At 37.5% G+C, this 12,500-nt stretch overlaps 3 protein-coding genes across 3 annotated transcripts in view; 2 read left to right on the top strand and 1 right to left on the bottom strand.

Moving 5' to 3' along the window:
- The first annotated feature begins 4,097 nt into the window (after positions 1–4,097).
- On the top strand, positions 4,098–6,542 carry LOC125036070 (general transcription factor IIH subunit 3-like). The gene is made up of 5 exons (XM_047628463.1): positions 4,098–4,288; positions 4,643–4,858; positions 4,996–5,218; positions 5,751–5,905; positions 6,086–6,542. Exons 2-5 carry the CDS (start codon positions 4,652–4,654, stop codon positions 6,338–6,340), a joined length of 840 nt encoding a protein of 279 aa, XP_047484419.1. The 5' UTR covers positions 4,098–4,288; positions 4,643–4,651; the 3' UTR covers positions 6,341–6,542.
- Positions 6,543–11,942: 5,400 nt separating this feature from the next.
- Positions 11,943–12,500, bottom strand: part of LOC125036059 (centrosomal protein of 78 kDa-like) — an 11,647-nt gene continuing 11,089 nt past the window's right edge. Inside the window, exon 10 of the mRNA XM_047628444.1 lies at positions 11,943–12,500. This exon is cut by the window's right edge and continues 1,232 nt beyond it. Within this exon, the coding sequence (XP_047484400.1) occupies positions 12,214–12,500 (287 nt within the window). The 3' untranslated portion in view covers positions 11,943–12,213.
- The window catches only part of LOC125036060 (putative RNA polymerase II subunit B1 CTD phosphatase RPAP2), a 24,333-nt gene continuing 24,145 nt past the window's right edge, over positions 12,313–12,500 (top strand). Inside the window, exon 1 of the mRNA XM_047628448.1 lies at positions 12,313–12,368. The gene's annotated coding sequence lies outside the window, so the exon portion shown is untranslated. The remainder of the gene's footprint in view (positions 12,369–12,500) is intronic.

Below are 12,500 nucleotides of genomic sequence, written 5' to 3' on the forward strand. Positions count from 1 at the left end.
TCTCTCTATATATATATATATATATATATACATATATATATATATATATATATACATACATATATACACATATGTGCGTGTGTACGTGTTTATGTGTGTTTATATATATATAAAGATAGATAGATAGATAGATAGATAGATGGATAGAGAGAGAGAGAGAGAGAGAGAGAGAGAGAATGTGTATATATATATATATATATGTGTGTGTGTGTGTGCGTGTGTGTGTGTGTGTGTGTGTGTGTGTGTGTGTGTGTGTGTGTGTGTGTGTGTGTGTGTGTGCGTGCGTGCGTGCGTGCGTGTGTTGTGTCTGTGATACACATATATACCACTCGGGCTATCCATATCTCTGCCTTCCTATTTTCCCCACTCACTCACAAGGCAAGACAACTCACCCAAGCAGGCATCTCGTGCATCGACGCAGCGAAAATGTTCTGGAGCGTGGAGTCATCAGCTTGGGCGAGAGCTGCTCGAAGGTCCCGCTTGCTTCGTCGTTCGTGGGAGATAACGAGGTAGATGATGCCCAACGTCACCCAGCCGAAGCTTGCACAGGCCACGAAGTAGAACACAATGGAGGCCAAGAAATACTTGATAAAGAGGTAAACGTTAAAGTTGCCCATGTGGTCGTTGGTCCATTGGAGGGCCTTGCTGATGATGTCGAAGGTAAAGTAGATCGCCCGAAGAGCTTTGTGGAGGCCTGAGGGGGGAGAAGTCAAGTCCTCTGCGGCCTCAGGGGCTGGTTGAGGCTCCTCCATGATGTGGGTGTCTTCACGGTCTGTCTTTCTCTCCCTCTGTTCCGCTCACACACACTCTCCCGAACCACAGCGCACTCAGGTTGACATCGCGCCGTGTACTGACCTGGCGCAGGTGAGGCCCTCTGGTCTTGTATTTCACTTGACGTTGCGCGTCGTGGTGGGGGCGGGGGTAGACAGGAGTCAGGGGAGGGGAGCCTACGAGGGAGGAGAACTGATAACCAGTTTATCAGTGCTTTCCTCTTCTCATTACCTGACCATGCTATGGTGCCAGATAACAGCTTTCCAGCTACTTTTGTAGAGTAGAGAGGTATACACTGGATAACCAGAGGGTGGGTAGTGTAGACTCGCTAAATACACTTCTTGATGAATTGTAGTCACTCAAGAAGAATTTGTAACATCGAATAAATTTATTTTAAGCGTGTAGTTAAAAATGTGTGTTTGCAAGAGAAAAAAAGCAGGAAGCGGAAATCAATGATGAAGAGAATAACTAGACAAGCGCTAATGATGCACTGAAGCGAAGTGATGATAAAACACGTGCGTATGCAGGATCCCGGGAGATCTCGTGGGAAAGTAACTCGGGCTATTCAATATTTAGAGACAGACTGCGGGGAAAAGAGAAACATCGAATGAGGGGAATGGAAAAGAAGTGATTGGAGAGAAGATGGCGGGGGAGTGAATAACAGAGATAAATGCAGAGAGAAAATAGACTGTCATAGAAGGGACAAAATAAACACCCCCAAAAAAGAGGAACGGACGAAGAGAGGTAAATCGAAAAAGCAACAAATGAAGATAATAGCTGGTGAGTATGGTTCCCAGAATTCCAGCAATATCAAAATAAAATGTCATCATAACAGAAAACGCTGTCGTGAATACCATAAAAAAAAAAAATAATTGCCAAAGAAACTGAAACGATGAACATGAAAAAATGATTATAACAAAAAATCGCCTCATATATAGGTCATCTAATTCTAGTTTTCTTTTGTTTCTAGTTTATCTTCTTTGAATTCCACAGCATAAGTAAAAAAGTTTACTGCATAACTATTAAGCTTACGGTATTATGCAGTAATAATAACTGAAAATGCAAAATGATAATAACTACGTATGATAACGTGGATGACAAAGGTAATGATTAAGACCAGTAAATGACAGGAGTGTATTATCATAATACAAATGATAATAGTGGATAATAATGATAATGGTAATAATGATAATGATGAGGATGGTGATACTAATAATACAAAAAATATGATAATGATTAATGAAGATATTAATGATGATGATGATATAATGATGATTGCAATGGTAATGATGAAAAATAAAATAATAGTATTAATAATAACAATAATTATGATAATGGTAATGATAACAATGTTGTTAATAGTAATGATGATTTTGGCGATAATGATAAGTTGTAATGATAATCATAACCATGTCAATAATATTTATGGAAATGGGAAAGGGAAAAATGGAAGCGGAGGAGACATAAAGAGGAAAAAGGGATGGGTAAGTGGAAAGGGAGAGAGGATTCAGAGAAAGAAGGGGGGATGGGAGAGGGAGGGAAGGGGATAAGGGAATGGGGAGTTTCGGGAAATTTATGTAGACGCAACACAAGCAGAATCGTAATATGGATGTCTTTCATTTAATCGCCCCCCCCCCCTAGTCCCTTGTTCGTTTTTATCGGGGGGGGGGGGGGGGTAAAGTGACATAGACCGAGCCCCAACGCCAGGGATCAACCCCACTCAACTCTCGCCTCAACTAATTTTGCATGGTCTTTTCTCCTCATTTCCTTTTCCTTCTCTTCTTCATCCCTCCATGTCCATTTATCCTAACTGTTGATTCATATTTATCCTTTTCGCCACAATACCTTATCATAATGTTATACGATCTTTTATGTCTAGCACAATTATATGAATCCACATCGCTTTATGAAAAAGAAAACTTCCTTACCTAGGAGGTCCTCCTCCAAGCCTCACCCCGCTATATTTTGAATACGTCACTAATAACATCAGATGTTTTAACGTGGCAGAATATTTTTCAGTAAGTGATAAATAATCTCATCTATTAAGTAGCTTTCAACAGGCATAATCATTTATATCGTTCAGTGAATATTAACATGCTTGTATGATATAATTTTTCAATATTTAGATATATAATTCTTCTCCTCCTAAATCCCTTTTTTTACCTCCCACCTCGGATAGTCGTGTAACCAATAGATGTACATAAAATGGATGTCTAACTATTTCATTACAATGTGTTTGTGATTCCTTATTGTTTAAGTATTATCACTTCCATTTACATCATAGTTAAGGGACTTTAACACGCTCATTTGACATGAAAATAAAGCAGGGAATTCCACGAAAAAATAAGAGGTACTTCTACCTTCCTCTCTTCCTCTTTCACCCTTATCCTTCTCCCTCTCGACTCCTATCTCCATTTTCCTTTCCCTCTCCCGATCTGCCACTCCCTCTTATTCCCAAATTTTCCTTAAATCCAATCATCTCCTCCCACTCTAAGCCCCACATCTACTCCCTCCCCCCTTCTTCGCTCCCGCCACTATCCCCTTTTCTCTCTGAACCCCTTCCCCCCCTTACTCATCCCCTGAAATTATGAATGTGGCAAACATGTACGATATAAATCATCAAGAGTTTAACAATTTATACACATAATAACTTTAACATACATACATACATATACACACACATAGACACACACACACACACACATACACACACACACACACACACACACACACACACACACATATACACACATATGAGCGCGCGCGTGTGTGTGTGTGTGTGTGTGTGAGTGTGTGTGTGTGTGTGTGTGTGTGTGTGTGTGTGTGTGTGTGTGTGTGTGTGTGTGTGTGTGTGTGTGTGTGTGTGCGAGAGAGAGAGAGAGAGAGAGAGAGAGAGAGAGAGAGAGAGAGAGAGAATGCACATAGGTATAATATTATATATACATATGTATGTATACATGAATATGCACAAGTGATTGTTTATTGAGGTATGTTACATCCATCATTTATTCATTCATATACATCCATACCTGTATAATACCTATATACATCTGTATGCAACCAAATATGATGCCTATTGTAATACCAGATACAAAACCTAATATAATTCCAACTGTCATACCTAGTATAATACCAAATATAATGCCTAATATAATACCTAATATTATGCCAAATATAATACCTGATATAATACCTAATATAATTCCAAATATAATACCTGATACAATACCAAATATAATAGCAAATTAAATACCAACTAAAGTTTACAGATATAATACCTATTATAATTTAAAAGTAACGCCAAAACGTGAATCCATTATAGACAAGCAAGATCACCGTCGTAGCGACTTTTGGCAGTTCGGAACCAAAACAAACAATCAACACGTGCCGGAAAGTTTAATTCAAGTTAAATTAAGGGAATATAGACATAAATAGCGTAAGACCCAATGAAAGAAGAAAGAAGAAGTTAAATTAAGGTTAAATTTCACAATTAACTGAGTAACTTCTCCTGAAACAGGTGTGTGAATGCCACCATTTGGGAAACGATTTTTTTTTTCCCTTTTAGTGGGATTTCGTAGTTGTAAATGAAAGTTGTAAAATAGAGCAAATGCCACATAAAAATAAGAGGTACTTCTCCCTTCCTCTCACCCTCTTTCACCCTTATTCTTCTCCCTCTCGACTCCTATCTCCATTTTCCTTTTCCTCTCCCTCTCTCTTTACCCTTACGTTTCCCAGTAATAGAAATAGGAAAGAGCTGTTAACTTTAAAAAATAGCATCTACAAACCAGCACCTCAAAAGAATTCGAGTGTCATATGCAATTGATAGATTTTTTTTTTGTTGTTGTTGCTAATTTGTCTATTCTGCTTTCAGCTCGGCATCATGGCGGGAGAAGGGTGTTTGTTGGTAATGGTTGTAGATGTGCATCCGCAGCTGGCTCTCCACGAGGGAATGGTTCAGAGCTACCTAAGCTCATGTGTGTCCTTTGCCAATTTCCACTTGGCTACTAGTGTAAAAAACAGACTTGCCGTCATTGCTGCGAATCACCTTGAAACACGTTTCCTGTATCCACAGAAAAACGGAGAGAAGGTTAGTGATAGACTTGGGTTATGTTGAATTTCTTTGTATTTTTAATTTCGTCAGAATTCTTGAATGAGAAGTGGTTATGAAGAGATTAGTGATTTATAATTCTTTTAAAGTTCTTTAATGAAAGCTTATTATTATAGGTAGACAGACAGAAAGATGGTCGACTGGAACTTCTCAGTCATGTTGATGAAAGCATTATGGAAGAGCTGAGAATCATGATGTATCATGATGCCAAGGTGGAGCAGACAGAATCTCTTATCTCTGGGGCCATTGGCCGAGGATTACTGTACATAAAACGTCACGAGAGAGAGGACCAAATAGTCAACAAAATCCATGCAAGAATCTTAGTTATTAAGATTTCATGTAAGTCTAATGATTGCATGATTTTATATATATATATATATATATATATATATATATATATACATATATATATACATATATATATACATATATATAGATATAGATATAGATATAGATATAGATATAGATATAGATATTTATTCATTTATAAGTCTATATATATAAGTCTAATAATTGCATGATTTTATATTGTAATCTGAAAGATTAGCTTTTTCTTTTCTGTAGGTAGGAGATTTAATATTTGTCATACATGTTTTTGTTTTTTTTTTGTGTGTGTGTGGATAAATAGATATAAATATATAGAATTATATATTTTTTTAAATGTAATTATGTTTTTTTTAGCATCCATATCTGCATCATGATATGAAGTCCTCTCCCTTTAATAAATAAGATGTAGAATATGAAAACTGAATGTACTAACTTTCAAGAGTTACATTTAAGGTGGATTATTATTTTTTTTTTCTTTCTTTCTTTATTCAGAGTTGGCTGAATATTGTATGTATATATATATATATTTTTTTTTTCCCAACAGCTGACACAGGGAGCCAGTACCTGAATTATATCAACACATATTTGACTGCTCAGAAGATAAACACTGCAATAGATGTCTGTGTTATTGGTGGAGATTGTGGTCTGTTACAGCAGGGAGCAGATATCAGTGGAGGTTACTACCATTCAATCCAAGATGTAAGATTTACAATTTTTCTAACTTCAAAATATATCTGAGTCCACTAATCTGTATTTTGATGTTGTATACAATTTTCTTTTATTTTGTTATAATGGCATTAACTTGTATGTAAAGTTTAAGGTTTCCTCTCCTATAAAGATAATGATAAATGCTGAATTAAAGTTACTCTACCATTTCAGGTGTCACAGCTCTTACAGTCACTGATACTAATGTATCAGCCAGACATCTCCGTCAGAAAGAGACTGAATGCTCCCCCTCCAGATTGTGTTGATTACCGTGCTGCATGCTTCTGTCACAGAACTCTTGTAGACATGGGCAATGTGTGCTCAAATTGCCTCTCTGTGTACTGTAAGGCTGTTCCACTCTGTTCTACTTGTAATGTTATCTTCCAAACTGATAGGCCTCTTATGAAGTTACCAAAGAAGAAGAAATAGAGTTATGATGATAGGTATAATATATAAGATATTAGTAAGTATATATGTGTGAAAAATGTGAAAGAAAGATCTTTAAAGTCAGTGTTAATGAGAGATGGAAAATTAATTTTTTGAGTTAATATTTAGTCTGTATGGAAATGTGATATTAGATACTCATGAAATTATTCCGAGAACTTTCAATAAAGATAAGATGGTTCAGAAATATTAGTTTTATTCCTTCACTATAGTGCAAAGAGCAGCTGTCGGAGAGAAAATAACAATCAAAGCACATTTTCTCCTTAAAGAGCTCCTGTTGGTACAGGTGTGGAAAATTATTTCTGTGTTTTCTCTGCTAGAATAACATTCTCTCACTCTCTCTTTTTCTCTCTCTCTATTTTTTTCCCTTTCTCTCTTTTTTCTCACTCTTATTCTTTCTTTTCTCTCTCTTTTTTCTGTATTTTTTTTTCTCTCTATTTTTTTTCTTCCTCTTTTCTCTCTCTCCATGCAGAGTTGATTATTTGTTATTATGATTTTAATATTTGGTATAACAGGTGAGTATTATATGCTCTTTTTCATTTACTTTTAGACCTGAGGTTCGTATTTTTCAACTGGCCAATTGCTGCCTGATAATGTGGATGGAATTTGAAACTTCACCAATCATATACACCAAGCATTATTCATTTGTAAATTTTATATTTTTATTTATTTACTATGATTACTGTTACTATGAAGGTGTTGCCACTATGTGGATTAGTTTACCAGATGGGATACAGAAACGCCTTTCCACAAGTGTACCTTACAATTTATGTATGAATACTAACATTTTTTTATGATATAGTTTTCATTTTTTAAATTTTAGAAAAAAGACCTATATTGCAACATATTATGACAGTTATTTTGAGTTTTTTCATCACTTGTGATTATTATTTAAAAAACATACACCATAAATCATTGAATACAAAATATTGTATGGCTACCTTCTTTGCAACTTTGCAGTTTGTAAGCTCTACTGGGAAAATAATAATTTAAGAATATTTAATAACTGAAAATACTCTAATACAATTTGCTGTATTAATGTGGGTTAAATTTTTTTTTTAGGCCTATGCTGTACACCAACCCCATGCACTCAAGTCTACTCTAGGGACATTAAATTTCTTTCATATTTGAAATTACCATCACTGAGCTATCAGTCTTTGTTTGCAATCTTGCCTAGAGTTCAGAATGCCTATGGTAATTTTATATGTTAAGATTTGCAAGCAGCTGTGGCAGAAAATAAGATGGAAGGCATAGGTGTAGGCATACCTTCTGCTTGTGAATTTCTAAAGAGCAATGTAATTCCAGCAGAGTAGCAGGGCCTTCTGTAATGTATAAAGTGGATTCACCTAAGTTAAAATTATTTGCCAAAAATAAAGATTTGTAGCCAGGGCCAAACAAGTGCACAACTTAAAGCAGGTTTGACTGCACTTGACATGAAGACAGTATCCTGGTGTGAGATGTGGTCAGTTCCTGTGTGAATAGAGTTAAAGTTTTAATTACATAGGTTAAAAAAGTAAACAATTTATTATTTTTATTAATTTACTAATTTATCTTTCTCTTACAATTTGATTTTATATATATGCAATACACACATCAATATACAATGATATAAATGTATAACAAAGAAGAGTTCTCTTTATTCCAAAAGTACTATCTCTCTGACTAGAAAATTAGCTCATTTGTAGTGAAAAGGCAGTGAATAGAGGCACATATTTTCCTTCTCTTTGAAAAAGGCAACGCTGGATAACAACAAAGGAGAAATGTGTCATTTGATAATAAAGCCATTATTTGTATTTAGAGTATTTCTAACAAGTAATAGTGATTTTTTCATTAGCTTTCTCATATAATGATAGTATGGCAATGCCAATATTTCATATATTTTTTACTTAAAACTCCTGAAGCTTTCTAGCTAACTGCAAAAGCAATGCCATGACTAGCTCATAAATTTTTTGGTTATAGTTAAAATAAGCGTCGTTGTTCATATCCTAAGGGACAATAGGTGTCTTTGGAATTTGGGGAGGCAGTACTTGCCAGTCTGCTTTCTTGAGAGACCTATGGCATGGAACCACATAACTGAAGAAGCTGCGGTGATAACAAAATTCCTTCTCACCTGGCAAGTAAGGCATTCTGTGGGTTCCACATGGAGGGCAATCATCAAGCACTGGATAGGGAGCAGGGGAAACCAGTCCTGTTGGGCACCAACCCAGCATGAAGCATGCAGAGTGATCATTCAGGAACCCTGCATATGAATACTGGGTCCTATGGCCTATTGTTCACCATTATTTGGGGCAATGCCCAGGAGGATGGCAAATGTGGTACTAACCCTTTGTGACTGCTTAAGGTTTAATCTCAGACAGGCCATCCACACAGAGGCATGGAATATCCACTTTTTACATCAGGATGACTGCCACTACTGTCATGGAAACTGAAACAGCTGATTTGTGAGAGTAGTTTCAATTGTTACTGATTGGCCCAAAGCAATAGTCACCATTTCCAGAGTGTAGCCATAGCCATCTCCAGCTGACTTGAGCTTTCAGCAGTAGAGGGAACTCCAGCCAATGAGCATATGGTACTTAGACTGAAGCACTCATTTGACTTCATGTCTCCTACTGCTGTGTTTACTGCTACTGGCACTTGTTGTGAAAGATATGTTCTATGCTAAACCCACTTCCATGGCAGATACCTATCTGCAATGAGATATTCATGTTGTACTGGGTGACATCAGTATGGTATCCATTTGTGATTGAGCTGACTACAAGACATTTGTTGGTCCAATAACTCAGGAGCTGACACCGATTGTGAAAACAGTCTCCTTCTATGGGACTTTGCAAGGTCCCATTGACAGAAGATTTTTGGCCCCTGGTATCAGTGCTTGTACTTGAATCACGACTTGATACAGCACTGTAGGTTATTCAGCCAAAGAAACTGACCACATTCTTGTCAGCATTCACTGGAGATCCTCCTGAATTGTAGTGTTTACCAGAATACAGAGTTCTGTGATATGAGATCAGTTGTTGCTACTATTTGGAGCCATTTCCAAACCCCTGTTTATTCACTGACTGCCCTAAGGTGTAATAGCATATCAGGAATCTTGCTGAGGAAGGTAAAAGCCATTTCTTAGTAAATTAGCTGAACTCAGACCTCTCCCCACAGATTACTACACCTTGCTCAAAACAGTAGATGGACAAGTCATATCACTTCACATTGGAGTGTGAGAGCATAGGGCTAAATTTTTTGAGTAGCTGTTTCTGACAGAGTCACAAACAGCATACACATGTGTAGTGATGCTAGTGTCAGATCCACCCAACAATGAGGAGTTGGGGAGGCAATTTCCAAGCTGAAAGGTAGTAAACCAGTGGCATCCCTGTTGAACTGGTGGTGAACTCGTGGCTCTTGGAGTGCATGGCATCCCGACTGCCATTTGGCAGACTGGTATTGCTGAGGAGCATGGTCATCCTTCTCTGGAAGGGGATAGCAACCATCAAGGCATTAGCATACTAATCAAGATGATCTCTCTCTTCCATCTGAGATGTTTAAAGACCATCTACAGAAGTACCAGAGGAATCAAAATTCACTCTTAGTAAATACATAATGGGCCACACCCCTGTGTACTGTAGGATGAGACTGCCAGTCTGGCCATGTGCTGCTTGCAGTCTACCTTGATCTTGAGAACCATTTGACTCAGTGAATTGTGAATCAATTTGAGAAATTCTGACTTAAGAGAAATTCTGACAAAGATTATTGTATTTATAGCAAAGCTATATACTTGTACTCAAAATGCTGTAAAGTATGGTGGGAGGCATGTCTAGCTTCTTTCCTGTGAATTCAGGAGTAGAGTTGGGTTGTACAGGACACTTTTCAACACTGCACTGCATCCAAAGTGTGCTGAGTAACATTGGCCAATATTAAGGTCACCTTGACTTAGCTGATGATGCTGCAAACTTATCTGTGATTTTGGAGACCCTACTGGCAGCTCTTGACGGAGTGGGGTAAAGTCCTGTCTATGGGTCTCGTAGACTGATAACAAGATCCAGAACTTTGGGGGTCTACTAGAACCTATTCAGTTAACTCACCCTTGTAGTGAGGACATTGAAGTGACATAGAACTCTACATATCTTGGTAGTATAGTTCATGACCCTGGGATGTCAGACCAAGAAGTCACTCAGTAGATGGACTGGTCTTGCAGCAGGAGTCATAAATTCATTTGATGAAGGTATTTCAAAATTCCAGTACCTGTGCAGAATGACCAGGCTGCATTGGATCTGGACCAAAATCCAGGCATACTTGAGTGGTGACTCGTGTGTGGCTAGTAAATCTGGCCCAATAATAAAACTCCTTGCCTCCTCTTTGCAATGCTATTAGCCCTTTTTCTACAGAAGCATTTTTGCTGTAATGCCATTTTTCTGTTGAGCAGAATCCATAAAATGTCTCTAAGTAGTTTACATTAACAGTAGTGATAAGCAACATTGTGGTATTTGTGATTTTTTTTTTTTTATTCTCATATAATTAAATTTTCTGTAACACTCCCTGCACTGCTGGTTACAGCAGGAGGAAATAGCTTCCTGTACATGGACAGTATGACCTCCATGTAGCTTGCACTCTCCTAGGCATGGCTTATGGATGGTACATTCCACCACTGTATACTGTGGAAATAAAACAAGAGTCCCTTTCCCTTGCTATCCCCTTCCTGAGAAGGACCACTCAGTCAAGCTGTCTCCAAAACCTTTGTGCACTGACAATGAAACATCTTCGTCACACACCACTTGGCAACAATATCCTATAACTTGTCATTCCAGTCACCCCAGCCCTCAGCCAAATTTTTTCATGACAGTAAGTTAACTGAGCAAATTGCAAGAAGAAGTAGAGATGGGGTTTTGGCAAGAGGGACACTTGTGGCTGGTAAAGCAGGGTGGATGTGTCAGTGTTCAGTCATCATTATTAGCCCCACTGATTAATTGACTAATTGATTATACCCCTACATCATGGTGTAATCACTTGAATAGTACTGAGAATATTTTCACCTTATTATATCCTTACAGAGATGGAGAGATATTTGGCATATTCAAATAAACTGATCTCTAATATAATCAGTGTAAGCAAAATACCTTTACCTTGGGTCATCCATTTGCCTAATTCTATATAATGTTTGTGCAACACTACAATGACTAGTGTTTATCACACAAGTGTGCTAAATATGTGTGTGTGTGTGTGTGTGTGTGTGTGTGTGTGTGTGTGTGTGTGTGTGTGTGTGTGTGTGTGTGTGTGTGTGTGTGTGTGTGTGTGGAGAGGGGAGTGTGTGTGAGTGTGGGTGGGTGGGATGGGGGTGGGGGTGTGTGTGTGCTTATGTGTGTGTTTAAAGGTGGTGGTGCATGTGCGTGTGCTTTTGTGTGCGTGTGCTTTTGTGTGTGTGTGTGTGTGTGTGTGTGTGTGTGTGTGTGTGTGTGTGTGTGTGTGTGTGTGTGTGTGTGTGTGTGTGTGTGTGTGTGTGTGTGTGTGTGTCATATATATATATATATATATATATATATATATATATATATATATATATATATATATATATATGTAAATGTAAACATACATGCACACACATACATTTACACATAAGTACATACATACATCTACACACAGGTTTAATTTAATATCTAAAGACACATTGCAAAAGGGAATTTTAACTTTGCATCTCGAAAAAAAAGAAAAGAAAAGAAAAGAAAGGAAAAATAATGTCTTTCAAGAATGCAGCACATAGCAATTCAAGAAACAGATTGTAGCCATTGCTTTAAGAAAGAAGTTATGAAAGGCTTCTTATTATGATCCAATAATAGTTTCTGATGTTTTGATTCTCTGTTATTACATACCTCCTAAAATTCTTCTTCACCAGGTGTTACAAGATCATCAGGTATGGATGTGGATGTTAGAGATGAGGCAGATATACTTACACCTTCTACGTCACTCACCTCGAAATCACTGTCGTATTCTAAGTCATCAATTTCCTGTTTTAACCTACTAGATGAAGGTAAGTTGATTTGGATTTTGTCAGTGTTAGTAGGAATATTTTTTTTCTCTTTGTTTCCTAGTTTGTCTACTCTTCTTGGTTCAGCCCCTACATCATGACTTCTGCCTTTAGTTTCACCTTTACCTGCAGACC

Source organism: Penaeus chinensis, chromosome 20 (assembly GCF_019202785.1).
Source record: "Penaeus chinensis breed Huanghai No. 1 chromosome 20, ASM1920278v2, whole genome shotgun sequence".
In the NCBI taxonomy this organism is placed as follows: domain Eukaryota; kingdom Metazoa; phylum Arthropoda; class Malacostraca; order Decapoda; family Penaeidae; genus Penaeus; species Penaeus chinensis.